Genomic DNA, 26,396 nt, shown 5'->3' on the forward strand with positions numbered 1-26,396 from the left:
AGTATCAATAGCATATGCCATCTGTTTGTGATTATGAGGGTCTGGGCACTAGGTCATGTCCCCTCAGTGTTTGCTGCACCGTGGGTGACTGGGAGCGCCACTGTGCAGGGGAAACTTTGAAGGGGGACTCAGTGCTAAACCAGCTGAGCAGCAGATCCCTGCCTATCATGTAGGTGTTTGCATAGTTGAGTGTAATGAATTGCAGATACAGTGTTGATGCATGTGGAGCTACACACTTGTACAGGCAGCAGAAGCAAATTGCAGGGAGTGACTGGCAAGGCTCCACTTAAAGGGATGTCCTATGCTCACGGATGCAGAAAATACAGGCACCTTCCATCTGCAATCCGCATGGTTTTCACGCCCATCACTAGAATTTACTATTTTTGTCTGCAATACGGACAAGAATAAGGCTTGTTCTATAATCTGTGGAATGGACACATGGATGCGGACAGCACACGGATTTCCGTTCTTTTTGCAGACCCATAGAAATGAATAGGTCCAACAGGTGCAATCTGCACAAATGGATACAAAATATGGTTGTGTGTATAAGACTTTAAATGGTTAATGTACTTTCAACAAACTTTGAATACCTGAATAGTACAGGTGAATGTAAGAAAGTTTGTAATATATCTTACAAGAGAAAACTGTCTCTCTTCCTAGATCTCTGGGATATTCCATGGCGCTGTACATACAGATGGGGTTACACAAACATAAAAACACAATAAACAAACTATTAACAGACTGGTACAGAGGGGTAGAGGACCCTACTCGCTGGAGCTTACAGTCTATAAGGAAAGGGGAGAACCCAGTAGGTGAGGGCAGGGGCGTAGCTAAAGGCTAATGGGCCCTGGTGCAAAAATTCAGCTTGGGGTCCCCCTTCCCCGAGTGCTTGGTGGACAGGGGCAGGGGAGCACATAGCCTTCGTGCTGCCTGAGGCAAAAATTGAAACGTCCACCCCCTTATGCAAAATTCTTGACCTCACCCCTTCCCTTCAGCCAGAAGTGTAACTTGACCTGCATGCACTTTCTATAATACCTGTATCTTCTTATGCGACACAAGGGTCTTTGGGCCCCTCAGGCTCCTGGGCCCGGTAGCAACTGCTACCTCTGCACCCCCTATAGCTACGCCCTTGGGTGAGGGTATAGGCTGCTCATCTGGCTGTGTGGTGGCAGCATGCTCATTGGAGATGGTAGGCTTTCCTGAAGAGGTAGGTTTTCAGGTTACTCTTGAAGGCTTACATGTTGGGGGAGAGAGTTCCACAGTAGGGGAGAGGCACATGAAATCTTGTAGTCGATGTGTGAAGAACAGATGAGAGGAGAACAGAGGAGGTCCTGTGAGGATCTGAGATTACGTGTGGGAATGTACTGGGGGAGCAGGTCAGAGATCTAAGGAGGGGACGGGTTGTGGACAGCTGTTATGTAGTTATAAGTATTTTAAACTGAATTTGCTGGGTGATGGGGAGGCAGAGGAGAAAGGGGGTGAGAGGTGGATTAAACGGGAAGCAGAGTTGAGAATAGATTAGAGGGGAGCAAGAGGCTGGATAGAAGGGCACACAGGAGGATGTTGCAGTAGTCCAGGCGGAAGATGACGAGAGCGTGCACTAGTATTTTAGTTGACTCGGGTGAGGAAGGCGCGAATAAGAGAGATGTTCTTAAGTTGAAATCAGCAGGTGGAGGTGAGGGTTTGGATGTGTGGTTAAAAGCTAAGGGCAGAATCTAATGTTACCCCGGGCTGCAGGCCTGCGAGACTGGAGAAAGCGTTGTGCTATTAAATGTAATGGACAGGTCAGGTAGGGGGGCGGAGTGACATAGGGGAAAGACAATGAATTCTGAATAGGGGCTTTAAATATATTTTTGACCTTCCCAGACCTTCCTCATGAGCATCAAAGTAGGGAAAAATCCCAAACCATCTTCTGGCCCCTCTTCAAGGGCAGCTATAGGGGGACTCAAGCCCATAACCCAAGATGTTAATCAACCACTCATCTTCCAGCAATCCTTACTGTTCCAGCCTTTAAAATGCTGCATCTGTCAGCCAAAGAGTACAATAGGGGATTAGGAAGCACAAGACTGCCAGATGACTTGTCCCTCTGTAAAGTCTCATAGCAAATTTGACTAAATTGCTTCTTCCATAACAAAGTACGAAATGTATCTTGTGAAAAGACCACAGATGAATACACACCAGTGAGTTGTGGAGAATATACAAAAGCTGCAGCATCATAACCATCTTTATCAAATTTCCACAACCTATCCACACCAAAAGTGGAATTTTTTGTGTGAACTTCACCATTAACAGTGTTAGGTTAGCCTCTATAAAATCAGACACTCTTGCCAATATCTCCACCCACAAATATTTAAAGATTCTCACAACCAGCAGATTAGTATGAACTAAGCGCAGGTCCAAAGGCAGTGGGTCTAATGGTAAAATTATTGATTTACCCCAGTTAATATTCAGGACTGAATGCGTCTAAAGTCTGTTATAATAGTCAAAAAAGGATCAATAGCGGTAGCAGGGTCTCCAACATAACGAAAGATGGTGCATAGAGGAGTTTGTTACCTTGCCTCACCAATCAAGCAACCAAGGAGCTTGATCGCAATTGCGAAGAGCAGGTGAGACACCAGTGCCAATTTCTAAACAGGATCAGGATCCTACTCTATAGTGTTCATGGTGTAAAAAAACAAATGGGACCTTCAGGCTCATAATAAATTTAAAAAGCCTGAATTAAAAATGGAAACTATCGAATCCATTACCAGTCTTCTAGATCAATATTTTTTTCATGACTCTCCCATTCGGACTTTATGACGAGATCATGACAGTCTCTAGCTATTTACATTATATCAGCAGAAAATTCTGATAATAACAGATCTGGGCAACTTCCTCATCTCAGCTGGCTCAGAACGTCTGCTACAATTGTATGTTGAGACAACCTAGAGAAGTTCCACCTAATCACCAGTTGGCAGAAGGTTTTCCTGTTGCAGTAAACTCTGATCCCCTAATGTCATTACTTCCTGCAAACAGGACTCCCTGATGACATCAGTCTCTTACTTTTGCTGTCAATGTAGCAGCCTTCATGACCATCGTAATTCTCTTGACTTCTTCCATGTTGGCTGTCTCAAGTTTCTCTGGAGAGACAAGATGTCTGTCAGCTCACTAAAGGATCAAGACATGCACTCATTCCATCTTACTTACAGTTTGCTGCATCGGTGGGATCATACATGAAAATAATAGTCCAGGTCACCATTTTCTGTTCACATAATTTACATGAACAGCAACTTTATGATCCAAAATTGGTGTTCGGTGGACAGCTATGGATATGCAGATGTACAATGTACTTTGATAAAAATGTGAGCAAGGCCATCCTAATGGATGTATGCATGTATGAACAGTTAACTAAAATGAGGGTTAGTATTGTTTCTTTCAGCAACTCAGGGCCAGTTGCCAAAAATCTTATTTACCCCTTTGCTGAGTTTATGTGGCATTCACAAAAAAAGATACTGTGAGCAAAGGGTTGTGGCCTCCAAAGGCACCAGACCTAATAGTGTGCGACAGAATATGGAACTTGTGATGTTGCAGAAGGTATTCTTGAACATAAGATGGGAACAAATTTGGAGAAACCACTTCCATTTGTCAATTATCCCGTAAAAACTTCACAAAAAGCATATAGGGTTCTCTTTTTCATAGCCCACGTATAAGACATCTCAATAGCTAAGTCACCTCCATCATACGTTATCGGTGGTCTAATTGTGAAACACTTTGTTGCATATAAGATGTTCTTCCACATCCTGCTTGTGTTCCTTCAGGTGCCTTAGGTACAAGACGGTCTTGGCCAAAGTTTTCTTTTGAAAGACAATGTTTCTTTCCATCAATGACCCACCAAAGATGGAGAAGGACAGAAACCACTTGGCTGCAAGGATATTAGACCTCACCCTAGAGATCATCTCCTTGATAACTGGAGAGGTGAGAGTTTCACATGACATCACTCTTATCTCTAGTAATAAAACAGGGAAATTACTGGAAAGGTGAAGGATTCTTAGAATCTCTGTAGTGATCGGCGTCTCCCCATACACAGGATTATACAGTAGTGAAGAAGTCGTCTGGTGAGTGTATGACACCCCGTGTGTCAGGAGGATGGAGCAGAATCCAGAACCCCATCACCGAGCCACCATCTCATTCCCAGATACATGAGCAGAAGATCCTAGAACTTACCACCAGGATCACTGAGCTGCTGAGCGGAGAGGTGAGCTCTGCTGGGAATGCCGGGACATTATACAATAACGCCAAGGGAGGGTCTGGTAATGACTGTGTCCTTGTGTTGTCAGGTTCCTATAAGGTGTCAGGATGTCGCTGTCTATTTTTCCATGGAGGAGTGGGAGTATTTAGAAGAACACAAGGATCTGTACAAGGACGTCCTGACGGAGAATCACCAGTCCCTCACATCACCGGGTAAGAGGAGACCTTCCATGATTGTAAATGATATTGATGGCCTATCCAGAGGCCATCCTGATTCTGGAAAACCCCTTAAATTTTGAGCAACTGGACTTGTATTTTTTTCTTGAAGACTTTCGCTAGTCATCTGACTGACTTTCTCATTTAGAATGGCTTGTACAAGAATTCTGTATCATTAAATACTAGTGACCCATACTTTAGTCGTTTATGTAGGCATGCACTTTAAATGGTATACTGTAGGACAGAGCAGTGCTCCAAATGGGAAGTATGTGATCAGTGGCCGATGTGTTTACAGTACATCAGGAGTCATCTGATTTGTCTGTATTAGTCATTGGACATTAGTTTATGTTACCATTGTAATGTATACCAGGGGCCTGAAGCCATCAGGATAGAGTCAGGAGGCCACCATGCACATGACATGGTCACTGAACCCTCCAAAATTTTCAGGTTGGGCCCATACACTTCTAATGGGTATGGCCCTAAATCCTGCCAATGATAATTAGTTGAGATGTGATAAACATGCTAGGCAGTTGAAATCTAAAGCCAGCCATACACATGAGATAGTTGTTGACGGAACAATCCTAACAGGCACCTATTCTGATCCTCCCGTACATATGAATGCTACTCCAAGCATGCATATGTAGTTATGCACTCCTCTGGCAGCGGCTTATCTCCCCTCTAAGTAAAGGATCTAGGCGTTGATTAGCCTTTACATACACATTATACATGTAACCACATTTGTTTAGCAGTTTAATGTGTAACCTATAATATGCTATGAAAACTTATGAAATTGTAGTTTCCATGTTGGCCTAATGCGTTGCACCACTCATGCTGCCACTTGTTAAATCTGTTCATGTTCTTGAAGAATTAGTTTCCACTAATGATATATATTTTTACCTATTGTTGTCAATATTGGATCCTATTACACTGGTTCAAACACCTGTCGCTATCTCTACAAGGGATTATATCCTGAACTCATAAATTTATGCTTTCTATGATCTTTCTTTGCTTTCAGGCATGTGATTACGGAAATTGTATATTATTCTGTTTTCTTACATGTGTGATTGGTTACAAATTACTTACTTAGGAAAGATAAGAAAATTGTGGCCTTTTTTTCAGGTGAAGATGTTATGAGCGACTCCCACAGACATCTCCATTTATCTTCCCATCATGAAGGAGAAGACAACAATACCACAGAAGCTAATTCAATAACTCCTAATGTATCCTCAGTCCTTCACAGCGGAGATCTATCCACCAACACCACTGGTCACACGAAACCTTCACCAAATCAGTCGCTAATTGGCAGAACAAGAACTAAACTAAAATGCGGGAAAATATTAACGTGTAAGAAACTGTTAAAAAAGGAATCTAATCATTCGTTCCATGAGATAATAGACAGTGAAGGGCCATTGTCATGTTCAGATTGTGGGAAATCTTTTACCAAGAAAGTAAACTTTTTTAAACATCAGAGGACTTGCACAGGCAAGAATCCATTCTCTGAATATGGGACATGTTTTGGTCAGAAATCAAGTCACACAGAGAAGAAGTCACTTTCATGTTTAGAATGTGGAAAATGTTTCAGCAAGAAATCAAGTCTCATACAACATCTAAGAACTCACACAGGAGAGAAGCCATTTTCATGTTCAGAATGTGGGAAATGTTTTACCCATAAATCAAATCTAATGGAACATCTAAGAAGTCACACAGGGGAGAAGCCGTTTTTATGTTCAGAATGTGGGATGTATTTTGGTCAGAAATCAAGTCTTGTGAACCATCTAAGAATTCACACAGGGGAAAAGCCATTTTCATGTCCAGAATGTGGGAAATGCTTCAGCAAAAAATCAAGTGTTATACAACATCTAAGAAGTCACACAGGAGAGAAGCCGTTTTCGTGTTTAGAATGTGGAAAATGTTTTACCCATAAATCAAATCTTATGGAACATCTAAGAATTCACACAGGGGAGAAACCATTTTCATGTTCAGAATGTGGGAAATGTTTTAAACAGAAATCAGGTCTTTCTAAACATCAGAGGACTCACACAGGAGAGAAGCCACCTTAATGTTCAGATTGTAGAAAATCTGAAACATGTGCAGCTTCATTGTAGAACCAGCTACCTAGTAATGATGCCTTCTTAGGGTCAAAGGACCTGCGTTGAACTGTTGAAACATTCTGATCCTATGGACGCTGCCACGATGCTCGCGGGAGCAGGACTACAGCGGAATATAGAGCCATCATCCTGCTTGAAGAACAGAAATCACTGATTGCTCCAAAGGGGGATCAGATGTACAGAACATATTATGTTCATATTTTGAGGTCAGAAAGACATTGAGAATGATAGTTAAATAGATGATACAGAAGTAGGTAGTGATGTCTGTCGTTGAATAATCTATGGATAACAGCTTTTATCTAGATATATTTAAAAAATAACCATTTATAACTGACCCATTAGAGTGCTGTCTCCCCAGCTTCTAGGGCAGTTGGACTAGCAGTGAGTCGAATGACGTTGTTGTGATGTTCTCTCCTCCAATTGGCCAAATACTGGACTGTCATTATACTTCAAGGCGGGATAGAGTATATTTATAAGGCTGGTATCAAAGCTAGCAATGCCGCTGCACATTAGGATTTCAAACTTTTCTGCACCCCACAGTGTTGTATTATTCCACCTGAGTTGCCCCTAATTATGTTCAATTATAATTAAATGTGCAGAAACAGGCAGAAAATGACAGCTAGGCAAATCAGCCCATCAAATTACTTTATTTAGCACAGGGACAGGTGTATGTGTGTATATATGTGAGTACTATTAATGGTGCAGAGGTCAATAACCAACTCTCTATAGCTCCTACTGCACCTTAACCTCTGTTACAGCCTATGTGACCTATGTTTAGGTTAGGAATAGTTATTTTTTTAATATGTATAAATAAAAGTTGTTTTCAAAGAGCATCAGAGCATGCTTCCTTTACCTTTGTCATATCGGTAGGTTGAAATGTTGCCGAGATATCTGCGTTTTTGGCAATAGGCAAATTAGATGGTTTGAGCACCAAAGGGCCAGCCAAAACCCTTGGCGTACTGCATTTGTAGCACCCCTCTGATCTAGGAACTCCACTCTTCCCATTGATTGACAGGGCTAGATAATTAAGCAAGGGGAGTGGAAATTGCCCAGAGCAGATGGGTGTTACCAAAGAGGTGCTCCAAGGACTCTGGCCGGTCCCTTGGTGCTCAAACCAATTTATTTGCATGTTACTAAAACACAGATACAGCGCTCATACAAATTCATTGTTTCTGGGTAGCAGAGTGCTGTTTAAACGGCACAATCTGTTGCCCAGAATCGATGATTGAGATGTGTGCACCAAAGAACATTTCACCCCATGAATGAGCGTTTCGCACTCAGACCTCTACCAATTAAAACCTTTAATTTAATGCAGGTGTTTCATTCAGTTGCATTTGCACACTTGTATAAAATCAAGCACCTAGACATGCAGTCGTCTTTGTGAACATTTGTGAAAGAATGGCTTGTTCTAAGAGATTTCTAAATTACAGCATGGTCCTATATTAGGATGCCACCGCTGTGACAAGTCAGTTCATAAAATTTCTTCCCTCCTAGATATTCCACCATAGGCGTGATGATGTAGGTATGGCTGCGTCACCCCCTCTTCCTGTCGAATATCTTCTATATAAAAAGAATCTTCATATAAAAGAGAGGATAAAAAAAAAAGTATAAAAAATTATATTAAAAATATCAAAATTATATGATCCTTCAGGCGGACATAATCACCTCTAAGTTCTTTTATCGAGTATCTTAATTCGATTTGTACAAGCAGTGAATAAAGGGACAATTGTCTATGCAAAAAAATATATGTAGTTTATTATACACAATACAAAACAAAGAATATAAAATCAATACGATTGCAAAGACAAACAATGAAGCACAGTACAACTTAAATTTATCTATCACAAAATGTTGATGCTATACTTTTAACAAGCAGACCAATGATTTATATACCAGGAGAAACTTGGGATCTTCTGTTTACCAAACAGGCTATAACAATAAAACACGGATTAATAAAGGAAAAATAAATGTTATCACTTGACTCTGCTTCCCTATGACCAATCAAAATATATGATATTAATACGAAAAAATATCCAGCTTGGCAATCGGACTATGGAAAATAACTTTCCAAGGGTTTAATCCTCTTTTCAAATAATGTCAGATTTTCCATTAGCAATATGCATCTTTGCTAAGAGAATAATCAGCATTATGGAGGCGCCTAACACTATATATTCCCACAGTATGGGGACTTTTGGCTATATACCGAGATAAATATCTTATTAATATCACTAGCAGTAAGCACAGTATACGTTACTGGGTCAGAGGTAAAAAAGAGTTTCAGATGGGACCAGTTCTCAAGAACTTTCCTAGTAGCCAAAATAATCCAAGTTTTTTTGGGTATATTTCTTGTGGTCAGTTTCCTTTGTGAGTTTGTCTGAGTGAGTTGATGCTCTGCACACGAGTAATTATTCCCCACCTTATCTAAGAATCATCCCCTCTGGATTAGGGATTTCCAATCAGGTAAGGTGGGTGTATTCGTATGCTAATAACACAATGATGTCATATTAACCCTTGACATGGTATAAAACAAATGGTAAAATAATATAATATTGTCCATCTGCCTCCAGATGGCACTGTTGTAACATCAGACTTTTAAGTTAAAACTTAGATAACGTGGCTTTATTTTATTAGGTACCTTTTAACCTTTCTCAACGTAAATCAAAGAGGAGCGATACTTCTCTGACACTCTGAAGTAATCTTTCCCAGACTTGGTAGAACCAATTTGATGGTTCCCATACCATCTTGTATATGGTCAGATAAGAAATACAATGGGCCTTATACTCACTCGCACTGTGGGTTTGTATATCTAACTGTCCAAGCTATTGAGTAACGACGCCTGGAATAACATTAGCTTTTCTGAGAAACTTCCAACAGCAGAAAACCTTAGTGTTTCTTTACCTCCTGAGACTCTATTCGCTCAGTGTGATACGGCATAAAGTATTACCTTAATATTTGGTTATACTACATATCAATATTGCATATTATACATGAATTATTGATATGTTCATACTAAAAAGCTAAATAAATGCACACATGAATATACATAATACTTATGAATATATGAATAGACACCACACACCAGATGTGTCTTAAGGATATAAATTCTTATCTTGTCATGGTTTAGCCATGAAACAAACATTGTTCCCTTCAGACAGACATGTCTGGAGAAGCCAGTATACTCCCCATAGATAAACCCATATCTTTTAGCAATAACTTTTAAAATACAATGTCCATTCATATTCACTATGACTCTTATATAAACTGAACTTGCCATGAACTCATCTTGGTCTTTTCAGCCACATAACAGAACTTTGGTTCAAGCTGATTTCCTCTTAAAGGCAATGAGCATTCATTTTGGCTATAATATCATTAGATAATACTGTGTACTTATAAAAATGCACAACATTCCTCCTTCTCCACCTCGCCACGCCGTGGTCTGTTCTACTTGCTGGGCGGAACATGCCTTTGAGTGCTGGAGACGCCAAACGTCAGCCTGACTTGATGACTTTCTGCGGTTGTGCTGCGCAGTAACATCGATCCCTGTTTATGGCTCCCTGGGGATGGTGCGCCTGGCTTCTTCTGGATCTGGTCTCCCTGTCTCTCCTTCCTGCCAGCATCTAAGTAGGTCTGAAAACCCCTAGCCTCATACCTTTGGCCTCCATGTTTAAGCCACCTTGCCTTGCTGCTTTATATTTGCCTCTCCGATCCTTCTGCTGACATCCAGGAATTAATGGCTTACCGGTTCTTCCACAATTTACACTCTTGTGGCTTCTTGGTGTGGATTGAGGCTGACAGTGGATTTATGATGGTACCACCTTAAATGAATATGAACTGCTGCTACATTTCTTCTACTGTATGAAGACCTGTGAGATTTGCCCATTCTGGATTTGTTTTTCTTCTATTTCTTTTTTTCCTCTTTTTTTGCCTTTTGCCATGGTTTATATCAAAGAACAGGACACTGTAGAATGAGATAGAATCGAAGAGAAGGGAGGGGGAAGAAAAAAGGGGGAGAGGACAGAGGAAATAAAAAGGGTCCTAAGCAAAATAGGTGGTCAGAGGACTACTCTAAAATGGGGCAGAAACCTCCAGAATCAGCAAAAATGTACCAGTTTTTGAAATCCCCTAATGTAATCACAAGAGTAGGAGCTGGTCAAAAAGTGATGCATGATCCTAATATTAAAACCAATGCTGGATCCAGAGTGGAAGATGTGGTGGATGATTACATTCATGATGAGGGGGCAGAGAGAGAGGACATAAACAGCTTGTCTAATGCTGAATCCTCCCCACTAAAAGAAATCTTGGTGGCGGTTAAAAAAAAATGGAGAATTAAGATATTTCAACGCAGCTTGGGGCAATCAAGACTGATGTGATCCTCATAAGGGATGATGTATCAAAGATACGGGACAGAGTTACAAATATAGAAAGCTCAGTGGGGGTCCTGGAAAATGATGTTAAAATATTTAAAATTGAAATCTCCACTCTGAGAATAGATGTTAATATCTCTAAAAAAAAAAAAAAAAAGGTGGTAGACTTGGAGGACAGGTTGAGGCAAGGTAATGTGAGAATCCTAGGCCTACCTGAAGGTACAGAAGACATGATACAGACATGATACAGACTTTAATTCTGGAAAAATTTAGAAAGGAACATTTTTCGCCATTGTATTTGGTAGAAAGAGCACATCGGGGCCCAGGGGGTAAACCAATCCCTGGAAGACAGCCATGGGCACTTCTGGTGAAGATCCTTGTCTCACGAGACAGTGATATGATTTTGAGAAGGGCCAGGGAGTGCCCTCCTGTCTAGTTTAATGGGAGTAAATTGTCCTTTTTTCCTGATTTTTCTAAAGAGATTCAAGAAAAGAGACGCAGCTTCATGGCGGTTAAGAAACGACTGCAAGAAAGGGACATTAAGTACTCATTTGTCTATCCAGCAAAATTTCTGATAATTTACAACGGGGAAACTAATTTTTTGACACCTCTGACCATGTGACAGATCGGCTTGATCAGAATAATATTTAAGCAGTTGTTTTCTATATGTTTTTTTTGTGGTAGTGGTGGGGTTGGAGGAGAGGGGGAGGGTGGTCTTAGTTCAGAGATCTGGTGCAGTAATGTGGCGGATCAAGAGGTTTGGGGGGGATAGGGTGGATTGCGATGTGTCTCCTAGGAGGGGGTATGAAGGGTGGAGATGGGGATCTGTTGTTTTTGGCTCTATTAGCTGATTTGATGTAGATTAAAATTTTAACCTGGAATGTTAGGGGCCTGGGCAATAAGTTAAAAAGGCAGGCAGTTTTTTATTTGGTTCAGAGACACTTACCAGCGATTGTTTGCCTAGTGGAGACCCATTTCACTGAGGAGACAGCTACGTGGTTCGGTAGAGGATAGGCCCTGCAGACTTATGATTCCACTTTTTCTAGTGGAAATGATAAGTCTAAACCACAAAGGAATAAATTTTGTCTGCGAGGCATCCTCTATTGATAAGCAGGGGAAATTAGTTTTTCTTTATGGAAAGCTTGTTGGAAGATTATGTATTTTGGCCTTTATTTATATTCCTTCACCTTTCTCTCTCTATGTACTTAATTGTTTGCTAACATTTATGGATCAATGGTCTGAATGTCCCTCGCTAGTTAATGGGGATTTCAATTGTGTTTTTAATCCAGAGATAGGATTTCAATGGGGGGGCGATACCCATATTTCTGTTCAAGGGTCCCCCTTTGGCAAGATTTTGTCAGGAATCAGATTTTCTTGATGTTTGGGGAAGGGGAAAAGAGCGTTCTCTTGTGTAAGTAAATCTGGAAATTCCATGTCCAGGATAGATCTGGCTCTGATAAATAAAAACCATCGTAGATGTAGAAAGCGGATGAAATATGAGGCCAGGGCTCTATCGGATCATGTACCGTACTCGCTGGAGGTATCCATGATAGATAATAAATATAGGGTAAGACCCCCATTTAGATTAAGTCCCCATTGGATTTCTATAATGGATAATCATAAAATGATAGAACAGGAGATTGTCAGTTTTTGGGATACTAATTATAACTCGGTAAAAATTCAATTAGTATGAGATATATTCAAGGCCTTTATGAGTTTGCTATTTATTAGAAACATTTCTAACTTAAGAAAGAGGTATGGTATGAAAGAGAGGGAATTAAAAGAAGCAGCGGCAGGCACCAGGAAGGAATGTTCTAGGAATAAAACAGAGGAAAATAGGAAAAGCATGCAGAATGCAAGCCAGGAGTATTCCAACTTCTTATTGGATAAGGCCCGGCAGAGGCTTTTTTTTAAGAGACAAAAATATTTAGCTGAATCGGGCCGTCCAGGGAAATTGTTGGCCAGGGTGAGTTCGAATCCGGATCCAAAAAAAGAGATAGGGGGCGTGGCTTGCTCATGGCTGAGTAGGACGTGTGTCGCTGCAGCTCTCCCGCCACTCCGGCTTAAACAGCTATTTTCAGGCTATAAAACCTGCTATCACCTGATCAAAATGGGTAGGAAAACAACAAAGGGCAATGCGGATACCAACCAGCAAGGTGACGGAGCGGCATTCAGAAATTTTTCGGATCCCAGCCGAACACAGTGGGACAGCAGGGAGCTCCCAAGATGGCCGCCAGCACCTCCACACCGCTTCCAGGCCGCGGCTCCCGCTCGGCTCCCTCGGATACAGACTCCAGGAGTCCCTCTTCATGCACCTCCGATATCAGCTGGGACCTACAAGCTCAGTTGCAAGCGCTGCCTACAAAGGAGGTCTTAGAACATTGGGTCTCCCGACTCGAGCAGACCTACAAATCAGAGATGGAGGTACTGAAGGGGGAAATCATTCACTTGGGACACCGGGTGGAGGCCTCTCAAAAAACACAGGAGGCCGTATTTGAACACCTCGCAGACCACCAGCAAGTGCTTTCTGCACACTCCTTGCAAATCTCCCAGATATTATCCTACATTGACGACATTGATAATCGTCACCGGAGAAACAACCTCCGGATAAGGGGGCTAGCAGAAACTGTTGCGCCGTCTGACCTGGAAGCCACCGTTCAGGTGCTATTTAGCTCTCTGTTGAAGAGGTCAAATGATACCCCCATTGAGCTGGATCGAGTACACAGGGCTTTAGGGCCTAAATCAGCCGACCCCAACAGACAGCGGGACATTGTGTGCCGCGTGCACTTTTTCAAAATCAAGGAGGACATTATGAGGGCCGCACGGCAGTCCGAGGACTTGTCCTATCAGGGGGCTCAAATCAGATCCTACCAGATCTATCTAGAAGAACACTTCAACTGCGCAGAGCGGTACGCCCTATTCTTGCCCTACTGAAAGAGCAGGACATTATATACCGCTGGGGCTTCCCTTTCCAATTGCATGCCAGGAAAGACGGCAAGATGGCGACGTTCCGAGACATAGATGATCTCCCTAAATTCTTAGTGACTTTCTCGCTACCCAAGGTCTCCCTTCCAGAGTGGCCGGTGATGCCACCTCCAGCACATCTGTCAGACAGAGTACAGTGGACACAAGTTTCTCCACGATTTTGCAAACCTCAAGGTTCCTGTATTCAGTTCCTATTACTAGTTTACAGCTAGTTTTCTATAGCCGTTCTTCTAATTTATTAATATACCCCTGTGGGTATTATATGCAGTTCTTGTTTATTTTGGCCTTGTCCTGTGCTCCCATTTGTAGGACTAAGACAAGGGCATTAACGTGTATACCAAATAGCTTACTACCAGTTATGCCTTATATGTGAGTGGTGGTGGTGGTGGTGGGGTGTTTGCTCACCCTGGGCTTCCATCGCTCCTACCTGTTTAGTTTGTGTGGCCAAGATACCCCTGAGATGCTTATTATCTCTTACAATGTGAATGGTTTCAATGAGCCTATTAAACGTAATCAAATTCTGTATAGCATGCATAAACAAAAGGTCTCAATAGCTCTTTTGCAGGAGACCCACTTCAAAACAGGACATGTGCCCTCCTGCAAAAATAGATATTACACGACCTGGTCGCACTGCACGCACTCAGAGTCTAAATCTCGGGGTGTGTCCTATGCCGTCCACAAATCAGTACCTTGTGAAATTATAGACACAGTATCTGACGGTTCTGGCCGCTTCCTTTTCATTAAGGTTTCTTTATCGTCTAAACTCCGAATTATTGCTAATGTCTACTTTCCTAATACAGGGCATTCTCGTTTTGCCTCCAAAATGTTTTCCGCCCTGATCGACTTCGCTGATGGCCTGCTGATTGTCCTTGGTGGAGATATTAACTTCCCCTTGGACGTATCCTTGGATGCCTCCTCCGGTAGGTCCTCTATTTCCCCTGGGGTGGCCCGTGGCTTCAAGAGACATCTCCGATTCCTTAAATTGATAGACGTATGGCGCATCCTATCTCCCACTACAAAAGACTACACGTTTTTTTCTGCCTCACACAACACGTATCACCGTCTAGACTATATATTCATTTCTCTCTCTTACTTGAATCATACCCCGTGGCGGGCATTGAACCTGCCTTATTTTCAGATCACTTTATGACTTGGGTAGCTCTAGACACTGGTGACCCCTCCAGATCGTCCGGTACCAGGAAACTCAATGACAACATACTTAGGGATCCGGTATGTGCAGCTGACATTAGATCCGCCCTTTCTGACTTTGCTTTGAACCACGAATCTGACACCTCTAGCCCGACCATTCAGTGGGAAGCCTTAAAATGTGTAATTAGAGGTAGACTTATCTTACACGCTTCTAGAGTTAAGAAAATTAGAGCTGGGGAGGTTAAAGCACTACTGCTGAAACTGGCTGGTTTGGAGCAGAAGCAGGGTCACTCTCCAATGAGGTTTTCCAAAAGCTCTGCGAGACTCGCACAGAATGTTGCTGCCGAGGTCGAACGCCTCGTATATTCCTTCCCTAAACCGCAGGGCGGGGGGGGAAGGAACTAAGAAGGTCAGGGAATATATGTCTGGCTTGCTCGGCCCTAAGTTATCCTTTGAACAGAGGGAGGAGCTGGAGAGGGAGATAACGGACTCGGAGGTTCATAAAACAATTAAAGGGTTGACAGTTGGTAAAAGCACGGGCCCTGACGGCTTCACGCCTCGCTTTTACAAGTACTTTCTGGGTGAGATTTCCCCCCCCTTTTACTAGAATGTGTAACTCCTTGGCGGGTGGCTCGTCTTTCCCTCCCCAGGCTTTGATTGCTCACATATGTGTTATTCCAAAACCGGGGAAAGATCCGTTAGCATGTGGCAATTACCGTCCTATATCTCTGATCAACGTAGATGTGAAGATCTACACAAAAATCTTAGCAGACAGAATGAAGCCGTTTATACCATCTTTGATCCATGTAGATCAAGCGGGTTTCGTCCCAGGGAGGGAAACACGTGATAATACCATCCGTTCCATGGCCATCATTAACAGAGCTAGTAGATTGGGGTCCCCTCTGTGTCTTTTATCGATCGGCGCAGAGAAAGTGTTCGATCGGGTGGACTGGTCCTTCCTAAACGAGTCCCTGAAGGAGTTCGGTTTCGGCCCTGGCATGATAGATAGAATTCTGGCATTGTACCGTGATCCTAGCACCCAGGTCCGAGTTAATGGATCATTATTGACACCGTTCCGTATCCATAATGGCACCAGACAAGGGTGTCCTCTTTCCCCTCTGCTATACATTATGGTTATGGAATTTTTAGCCAGAGCTCTTAGGGCCAATGAGTCTATCAAGGGCCTGAGAATAGGAGATCTGGAGTCGAAGATTGCCATTTATGCGGATGATTAAGATGATGATAAGAGGGACCTGAAGGCCTGGAAAGGGCTACCATTATCTTGGTTCGGTAGGATACACACGCTTAAAATTAATATTCTTCCACGTATCTTGTACCTTTTTCGCACTATCCCCATACCCCTTCCAAACGCCTTCTTCAGGACTCTTAGATCTATGTTCCTTAAATTTATCTGGGCGGGCTCTTCTCCTAGGATGGGGATGAGATTTTTGGTGCTCCATAGATCAAGGGGAGGCGAGGGGGTCCCTGACCTACCAAATTATCATAGAGCATCAATCCTCTCATATATACTGGATTGGTTTCATAATGGACAATCTAAAAGATGGATCCAGTTCGAGAAGCATGAGGTGGGGTTTCCAGCCCAAAACTTGCTCTGGATCTCTAAGTCTAAAAGACCCTCGCGGCTCCCCATATTGACCTCGGGCATTCTGAAAATGTGGGATAAAATTGCAATACCTCTAGGCCTCACCCAATCCCCCAGCCCCCTGCCCCCTCTTTTCAATAACCCTGAATTCACTTTGGGCATGAGTCATAAATCGTTTTTGGGTCTGGACCTTGCAGATAACCCTTCTGTGTCCTCAGTTATGGAGAGGGGCACCTTACGGCCCCTTTCCTCCTTCCCGGAGAGGTCTTCTAAAGGGGCGTGGTTTTGGTATATCAGTCTAAAAACGTACCTGTCCTCCTTAGGCCCCAAAGATGCGCTTTCTAGGGATCTTACAACCTTTGAAGCGCTGTGCACCCAAACATCCCCTCCTACACACTTAGTGTCTTTGATTTACGGGCTACTCCAGGGGAAGGATGACTCCATTTCCACCCTACCCTTTGTAAGTGTATGGGAAAAAGAACTGGGGAAGTCATTCCCCTCCGAGCTATGGGAGAAGGCATTCGAATTATCCTATAAGTCGTCTATAAGCTGCGGACTCCAGGAAAAAAAATTTAAGATCATGTCCAGGTGGTACAGGACCCCGGCCCTGTTGCATTCTTTCCTTCCCGCATGCCCTAGTTTATGCTGGAGATGTGGCCGGGAGGAGGGCAGTAGGTCCACATCTGGTGGTTCTGCAGCAAAATTACACCATTCTGGGAATCTATTAATGATTTATATGATATGGTTAGTGGCAGCTCTTCCAGGTGGACACCGGAGGGTGCTCTGCTTTCTATGTTTCCTAGTTCTACCTCCACTTTGAAAAAAGGTCTCCTAAGATTCTTTGTACAAGCCGCTCGCCTGGTCACACCTAGATTTTGGAAATCCACATCCGCCCCTCTTCTTAGGGACTGGCTCATCACATTTGAGAAAATTTACAGAATGGAGGAGCTCTGGGCGGAGGACACGGGCAACTCCAATAAGTTCTTAAAAATCTGGACTCCCTGGATTCTGTTTAAGGGATCTAATGATTATCTCAACTGGTTAAGCAGGGATGTCGCCAGTTCCTAGGGAGACTCATCCCCCTAATGGATTTTTTCAGGCCTCACTGATAGTTCCATTTGAGCTATAGAGTATTTTAATGCAGGTTTGGGCAATTTGGGATTTATTACTGTCTTGCTTAATATCCGACTACTTTTCTTGTCAGGAAACCCCCTCCCCTTCCCTTCTTTTCCTTACGTGTCCTTGTCTTAGTCATTTGTCCTTGTGATATGTAGTATACGTCAGGGCTTCTTGCCTCTCTACACCTGTTATTGAGATTTTGATATGACATTTCAAGAGAAGATGTGACCACTGGATATATTCCTATTTGCATACTTCTCTATTCCTGTGCTTATTCTATTCATGATCATCTGATTTGTATACAGATATATGTACACAGCCTCAACTTGTAATTGGGCTGTTTTTGATGTATTGTTCTTTTCTTGGCTCCTCTTAATAAAAGAATTTGAACAACAAAAAAAGAGATAGTAAGTATTCGTTCATCCGAAGGTAGAATTATTGAAGGTCAAGATAGCATAAAAATAATTTTTGTCAAGCACTCTGCGGATTTATATAAATCAGATACTAATATCCCAGATAAAGTGATGGATTCATATTTGGAGTCAATCTCTCTTCCAGTCCTTACGGACACTCGAAGAGAATTTCTGGATGTTGATTTCTCCCTACAGGAGCTAGAGGCTGCAATAAAGGCCTGTTTGGGAAATTTCTCCCCTGGTCCGAAATGAATTTTGTCAGAACTTTTGATGTTAATGAGTCCATCAAATAAGGCCAACATAGGTATCTGAATAGGAACTTTGAAAAGAGAAGACATGTTGGTCTGAAGTGATATTTTTCAAAATGGTACTCCTTTTGGACTTAGAATCACTAACCAAAGATTAGATTTATGTGAAGGCTTTTGTTTATGAAACTTAGGAGAGTTTACATATGAAGAGGCTTTAGACAGATTCAATAAAGATATTGACGCAGATAAGATACTGTCACGGAAGGTGTACAGGAAACAAGACAATGCAAAATGAATATATGACTCACTGGATCCAAAACTAAGGAACAAAAGGGAGACCCCCTGCATAAGACCTGGCACTCTCCCTGACTGCTCAGCTTATGCAAAAATCCCAATGGTGGATGATCGCATATCCTCGTACCTCGACTATATACCACCTGAACACCCTACAATAGTGCGGGGACACGACCACCGGCTCCCTACACTAGACACGGAGGGAGTCAGGGTCACCGGGGATCCAGCAAACAGAAAATCACAAATAAATGTACAGCACTTATCTTGTAGAAAACTGGAAAATAGGATCAGCATGCGCACACACTCCAGGAAGTTGTATAAGCCGCACACTAATGCATTATGGGGAGGAATTTAAAGGGATGCAATCAGTCCAACTACATGACAGCTGAGAGAGGCTAACGAGATGAGGAACTGAAAACCAAAACAAAGGAAGCTCAAGGAGGAGGTTCTGAAAGGCATCTGTCAGAGCTTCTCAGATGTCTGGTGGTGACAGTACCCCTCCCTCTACGAGTGGACTCTGGACACTCAGAACCCACCTTCTCAGGATGGGACCTATGGAAAGCCCTGCTGAGACGAGTGGCCTTAATGTCCGTCACTAGGACCCACATCCTCTCCTCAGGACCATAACCCTCCCAATGAACGAGGTACTGGAGAGAACCGCGGACAAGACGAGAATCCACAATCCTAGAGACCTGAAATTCAAGATTCCCATCAACCATAATCGGAGGAGGAGGCAAAGGCGAGGGTACAATGGGTTGAACATAAGGTTTCAATAAGGACTTATGAAAAACATTATGGATCTTCCAAGTCTGAGGAAGATCAAGACGGTAGGCAACAGGATTGATGACAGACAGGATTTTGTAAGGCCCAATAAACCTAGGACCCAACTTCAGGAGGGAACCTTCAATTTGATATTCTTGGTAGACAACCACACCAGATCACCAACATTCAGGTCCGGACCAGGCACACGTCTCTTATCTGCCACACGCTTATATCTCTCACTCATGCTCTTTAGATTATCTTGAATCTTTTGCCAAATAGAAGACAAAGACGAGGAGAATCTGTCCTCATCAGGTAAACCAGAAGACCCCTCTCCCGAGAAAGTCCCAAACTGCGGATGAAACCCATATGCACCAAAAAATGGTGACTTATCAGAGGACTCCTGACGACGGTTATTTAAAGCAAACTCAGCAAGGGACAAAAAAGAACACCAATCCTCCTGATTCTCCGCCACAAAACAGCGCAGATATGTCTCCAGATTCTGATTGACGCGCTCTGTCTGGCCATTCAACTGCGGGTGGAAAGCAGAAGAGAATGACAACCGAACCCCCAAGCGAGAACAGAAAGCCTTCCAGAATCTGGAAACAAACTGCGTGCCCCTATCAGAGACTATGTCTGAAGGAATACCATGCAATTTGACAATGTGATCAATAAATGCCTGCGCCAGCGTCTTAGCATTGGGCAAACCAGGAAAAGGGATGAAATGCACCATTTTGCTAAAACGGTCCACCACCACCAGAATCACAGTCTTCCCCGAGGAACAAGGCAGGTCCGTTATGAAGTCCATGGACAGATGTGTCCAAGGACGGGAAGGAATGGGTAAGGGAAGGAGAGGACCTGATGGCCGTGAATGAGGGACTTTGGCACGAGCGCAAGTCTCGCAGGCTGCCACAAAACCCTCAACCGACTTACAAAGCGCAGGCCACCAGAATCTCCGAGCGATGAGATCCACTGTGGCTCTTGCCCCCGGGTGCCCAGCAAGGACCGTATCGTGGTGTTCCTTAAAAATCTTGTGTCTTAAAGCGAGAGGCACAAACAACCTCCCAGGAGGACAAAGATCAGGAGCCTCTGACTGGGCTGCCTGCACCTCTGCCTCCAATTCAGGAAAAAGAGCAGAGACCACCACACCTTCAGCCAAAATGAGACCCGGGTCTTCAAAATTCCCACCTCCTGGAAAACAACGTGACAGGGCATCTGCCTTCACATTCTTAACCCCAGGGCGGAACGTGACAACAAAATTAAACCTTGAAAAGAACAAAGACCATCTGGCCTGTCTCGGGTTCAGACGCTTGGCTGACTCCAAGTAGGCCAGATTTTTATGGTCAGTAAACACGGTAATAGGGTGTCTGGCTCCCTCTAGCCAATGGCGCCATTCCTCAAAAGCCAACTTGATGGCCAACAATTCCCTATCTCCCACATCGTAATTTCTCTCTGCGGAGGAGAGTTTCTTCGAGAAAAAGGCACACGGTCGCCATTTGGCAGGAGAGGAACCCTGAGACAAGACCGCACCCACACCCACCTCAGAAGCATCAACCTCAACTATGAAGGGTAGAGAAATATCAGGTTGTACCAAGATGGGAGCGGAAGCAAAACTCTCCTTGATATTAGAAAAGGCCTTACGCGCCTCTACCGACCAGGAAGAAAAATCTTCCCCCTTTCTGCTCATATCAGTGAGTGGTTTAACAGTAGAGGAATAATTCAAAATAAACTTCCTGTAATAATTGGCAAAGCCCAAAAAACGCATCAGCGCCTTCTGATTCTCAGGAAGCTCCCACTCAAGCACAGCGCGGACCTTCTCGGGGTCCATGCGAAAACCAGAAGCGGAGAGAAGAAACCCCAGAAATTGAATTTCTGGAACCGCAAACACACATTTTTCCAGTTTCGCGTATAATTTATTCTCCCGCAGGATGAGCAAGACCTGACGTAAGTGTTCCTTATGAGTTTTGAAATCAGGAGAAAAAATCAAAATGTCATCCAAATGCACTAATACAAATTTTCCCATTAAATGATAAAAAATGCTGTTCATGAAATGCTGAAAAACGGCTGGGGCATTCATCAAACCAAAAGGCATAACCAAATTCTCAAAATGGCCCTCAGGGGTATTGAAGGCCGTCTTCCATTCGTCTCCTTCTCTGACCCTGACCAGGTTTTATGCCCCTCTTAGATCTAATTTGGAAAAGACTTTAGCCCCAACAATCTGGTTAAACAGGTCCGGGATCAGAGGAAGCGGATAAGGGTCACGAATTGTGATACTGTTCAGCTCCCTGAAATCCAGACAAGGTCTTAAAGAACCGTCTTTTTTCTTAACAAAGAAAAAACCAGCGGCAACAGGTGACTTCGAGGGTCGTATGTGTCATTTTCTCAGACTCTCCGAGATATAAGCACGCATAGCGACCCTTTCAGGTTGGGAAAGATTGTATAAACGAGATTTAGGGAGCTTGGCGCCTGGGATGAGATTATTGGGCAATCGTACTCCCTGTGCGGGCGCAAATCCTGAACTCCACTCTCAGAGAAGACATCCGAAAATTCAGAGAGAAAAGGTGGTACAGTCTTAGTAGAAACCTCAGAAACAGATGTTGTGAGGCAATTCTCTCTGCAAAAGTCACTCCAACCATTTATTTGCCTCGCTTGCCAATCAATTGTGGGGTTATGTTTAGTGAGCCAGGGTAGCCCCAACACAAGAGGAGTAGGTAATCCGCTAAGGATGAAACATGACACATCCTCAATATGAGCATCACTCACAATTAAACGAATATTGTGAACTATGCCCTTTAATGATTTCTGAGAAAGTGGAGCGGAATCAATAGCAAAAACAGGAATATCCTTTCCCAAAGTGCACACCTGAAAACCATGAGTTATCGCAAAATGATTATCAATAAGATTGACAGCTGCTCCACTATCTACAAACATCTCACAAAAAATGTTCTTGCTCTCTAGCGCCACCCTGGCAGGCAGGACAAAACGGGAACTACAAGCAAACGGAAAACCTTCAATTTCCGCCTCAACCCTGCCAATAGTAACAGATGGAACATTTTTAAAAGATTTTTTCCTTTTTGTTTCTTTATTACTCCCAGAAAACTGCCTGAATCTCCACAACAAAAACAAACCTTCCCATGCGGGCTGAATCTTCTATTGTCAGAGGCAATCAACCCCAGCTGCATGGGCTCCTGCTCAGAAGGGGCTGACAGCGACTGAGACCCCTGCGCATAGAATGAGACCGCTGCACTGTCCTGGGACTGAGTATGACAGGAAGGAGAGATCTCTCCTCTCTCTCTAAGACACCTGTCAATACGAACGGCCTGAGACATAGCAGAGTCCAAGGAGATAGGTCTCTCATGAAAGGCAAATGCATCTTTCAATCCCTCTGAAAGACCATGGCAAAATTGACTTCGGAGTGCAGCATCATTCCAACCAGTATCAGCTGCCCATCTCCGAAATTCTGAGCAGTATATCTCTGCAGATTGTTTACCCTGGCTCAGCCAAAGCAACACGATCCGGATCATCATATATCTGACCCAGGGCTAAAAAGAAATCATCCACTGAACGGAGGGGCCGTGCCCCCACCGGCAGCGAAAAGGCCCACGACCGAGCGTTACCCCTGAGCAGCGATATAATGATCCCCACCCTCCGTTCCTCATCACCAGAGGAATGGGGAAGAAGGCGAAAATGGAGTTTGCAAGCCTCTCTGAAATGCACAAAATTCTCACTACCCCCGGAGAACGTATTGGGGAGTGTCATGGAACCATGAACCAGACGTACAACAAGAGATAAGTGGAAAATAAGAAGGTTTTATTGAAGAGCAGCCGTAAGCAAAGTCCGAACGGATGGCTAAACCGAAGCAGGGTCTTGCGGAGACAGAGGTCAGGAACCAGAAGGGTAGTCAGACGAAGCCAGGAACAGGAACCAACGGGGTAGTCAGACGAAGCCGGAATCAGGAACCAACGGGGTAGTCAGACGAAGCCGGAATCAGGAACCAACGGGGTAGTCAGACGAGGCCAGGATCAGGAACCAGAAGCAGCAGCAGTCTTGGAAGCATGTGAACACAGGAGGACCAAGCAAGGAACTGAAGCCACAGACCTCCTATATATATGAGCTGGGCATCCAGCTCCTCCCAGTGGGAAGGAGGAGCCGCAGGGTGGGAGGCTACAAGAAAACCCAGAAACCAAGATGGCCGCCAGCACATGTCAAACGAAGGGAACAGCAAGGAGGTAAGACCATGACAGTACCTCCCCCTCAAGGGCCCCTCCTCCGCGGAGTAAGGAACGGTTTCTGAGGGAAGCGTGCGTGGAAGGCTCGGAGCAAGACAGGAGCATGGACATCTGCGGAGGGAACCCAGGAACGCTCCTCTGGACCATAACCACGCCAATGGACCAAAAACTGCACCCGGCCGCGGACCAGGCGTGAGTCCAGGATATTGCTCACCTCATACTCCTCACGATTGCCCACTTGGACCGGACGAGGCCGAGGAATCGAGGAAGTGAAACGATTACACACCAGTGGCTTCAACAGGGAGACATGAAACACGTTGGAGATCCGCATGCCAGGAGGAAGCGCAAGGGCATAGGCTACCGGGTTTACCCTGCGAAGCACTCGGAAGGGACCAACAAAGCGAGGCGCCAGCTTGGGAGTGGGCACTCGAAGGTTGAGGTTGCGGGTGGACAACCATACGCGGTCTCCGACCTGGTAGGAAGGAGCGGGCGCTCGTCTGCGATCAGCCTGGAGTTTCTGGCGCTGCGCAGAGACCTCAAGGGACCTCTGGATCTGTACCCAAGAAGCACGTAGGACGGAAAGGTGATCCTCCACAGCCGGAATATCCTGGGGAGAGAATACCTCCGGTAACACGGCAGGTTGGAACCCATAATTGGCCATGAAGGGAGACGTCCCAGAGGAAGAGTTCACCGCCGTGTTCCTGGCAAACTCAGCCCAAGGCAGGAGGTCAACCCAATTGTCTTGGTGATCGGAGACATAGCAACGAAGGAATTGCTCCAAGGCCTGATTGGATCGTTCTGCGGCCCCATTGGACTGAGGGTGGTAGGCCGAGGAGAAAGAGAGATGAATCCCCAACTGGGAGCAAAAGGCGCGCCAGAACCTGGACACAAACTGACTCCCCCGATCCGACACAATCTCCTTGGGCAAACCGTGCAACCGGAAGACCTCCCTGGCAAAAATCGAGGCCAACTCTTGTGCAGAGGGTAACTTCTTGAGAGGAACACAGTGGCACATTTTGGAAAACCGATCCACAATCATGAGAATGACCGTATGGCCTCGGGATGCAGGGAGGTCCACAATGAAATCCATCCCCAGGTGTGACCATGGACGCTCCCCGGTGGCTATGGGTTGCAAAAGGCCCAACGGAAGGTGCCGAGGGGACTTACTCTGGGCACAAACGGAGCATGCCGCTACATATGCGGCGATGTCGGAACGTAGAGAAGGCCACCAGAACAGACGTGAAACCGCCCAGGACAGCTGATTCTTTCCAGGGTGCCCCGCGGCCTTGGAGTTATGGTAGGTTCGCAACAACCGAGTGCGCAACTCCTCAGGCACAAAACATCTGCCGTTGGGTCTCCCAGAGGGAGCACCAGATTGAGCCGCCAAAATCTGCTCACCCAGAGGAGAAGTCAGGCTGGTGCGAATAGCGGCCAGGATCTGATTCGGGGGTATGACCGTAGTCGGAATCGACTCCTCCCCGGACAGCTCGGAGTACTGCCGTGATAAGGCATCCGCTCTGATGTTCTTGGAGCCGGGTAGGTAGGAGACCACGTAATTAAAACGTGACAAGAACAGAGCCCATCTGGCCTGACGTGGTGTCAATCTCTTGGCCTCAGAGAGGTAGGTCAGATTCTTGTGGTCCGTCAGGATGAGAACCGGAACCACCGAGCCCTCGAGCAAGTGCCTCCATTCTTTAAGGGCCTGCACGATGGCCAATAACTCCCTGTCACCAATCTGATAGTTGCACTCCGCGGAAGACAGTTTCCGGGAGTAAAACCCACAAGGAAGCAGAGGACCCTCTGGTGTTCTACGCTGAGACAGGAGGGCGCCTACTCCCGTCTCAGACGCGTCCACCTCGAGGACAAAAGGCAACCCAGGGTTGGGATGCGACAGAATCGGAGCCGACACAAAGGCGGACTTTAGAGCCTCAAAAGCTCGGATGGCCTCGAGCGGCCAGACCTGAGGATTACTGCCCTTCCTGGTCAGATCCGTGAGAGGCTTGGCTAGCATGGAAAAGTCCCTGATGAACTTCCGATAATAATTGGCGAAGCCCAAAAAGCGCTGCAGGGCACGAAGCCCACTGGGCTGGGGCCACTGTAAGACAGCCGAAACCTTCTCAGGATCCATGGAGAACCCCTCAGCGGAAATGATGTAACCTAAGAAGGTTACCTGGGATCGGTGAAATTCGCATTTCTCAAGCTTACCGAACAGCTTGTTCTCTCGTAAGCGTTGCAACACTCGTCTGACATCCAGAATGTGGGCCTCCATGGATGCAGAATATACCAAGATGTCATCCAAATAGACCACCACACACTGCTGCAACAGGTCACGGAAAACATCGTTGATGAATTCCTGGAAGACTGCGGGCGCATTGCACAACCCAAAGGGCATAACCAAGGATTCATAATGACCGGTCCTGGTGTTAAACGCGGTCTTCCACTCATCGCCCGCCTTGATCCTTACCAGGTTATATGCCGCCCTCAGGTCGAGTTTGGTAAAGACCGTGGCCCCTTTGAGGCGATCGAACAGCTCGGAAATCAAGGGTATCGGGTAAGCGTTCTTGATCGTGATGCGATTGAGACCCCTGTAATCGATGCAAGGCCTCAACTCGCCGCCCTTCTTTTTCACAAAGAAAAATCCAGCCCCTGCCGGGGACGAGGATTTGCGAATGTGTCCGCGTG

At 44.8% G+C, this 26,396-nt stretch overlaps 1 protein-coding gene across 2 annotated transcripts in view; it reads left to right on the forward strand.

The window, feature by feature from the left end:
• Positions 1–26,396, forward strand: part of LOC122934773 (zinc finger protein 883-like) — a 45,247-nt gene that overhangs the window by 4,224 nt on the left and 14,627 nt on the right. Inside the window, exons 2-5 of one of the 2 annotated variants that reach the window (XM_044290469.1) lie at positions 3,798–3,954; positions 4,067–4,234; positions 4,317–4,440; positions 5,563–7,360. In XM_044290469.1, coding sequence (XP_044146404.1) covers positions 3,847–3,954; positions 4,067–4,234; positions 4,317–4,440; positions 5,563–6,503 — 1,341 coding nt within the window. In that variant the 5' untranslated portion in view covers positions 3,798–3,846 and the 3' untranslated portion in view covers positions 6,504–7,360. Of the gene's footprint in view, positions 1–3,797; positions 3,955–4,066; positions 4,235–4,316; positions 4,441–5,562; positions 7,361–26,396 lie in introns of those variants that run through there. The other variant, XM_044290468.1, reaches the window with a different exon arrangement.

The sequence above is a fragment of the Bufo gargarizans genome, chromosome 4 (genome assembly GCF_014858855.1).
Source record: "Bufo gargarizans isolate SCDJY-AF-19 chromosome 4, ASM1485885v1, whole genome shotgun sequence".
Lineage (NCBI taxonomy): Eukaryota > Metazoa > Chordata > Amphibia > Anura > Bufonidae > Bufo > Bufo gargarizans.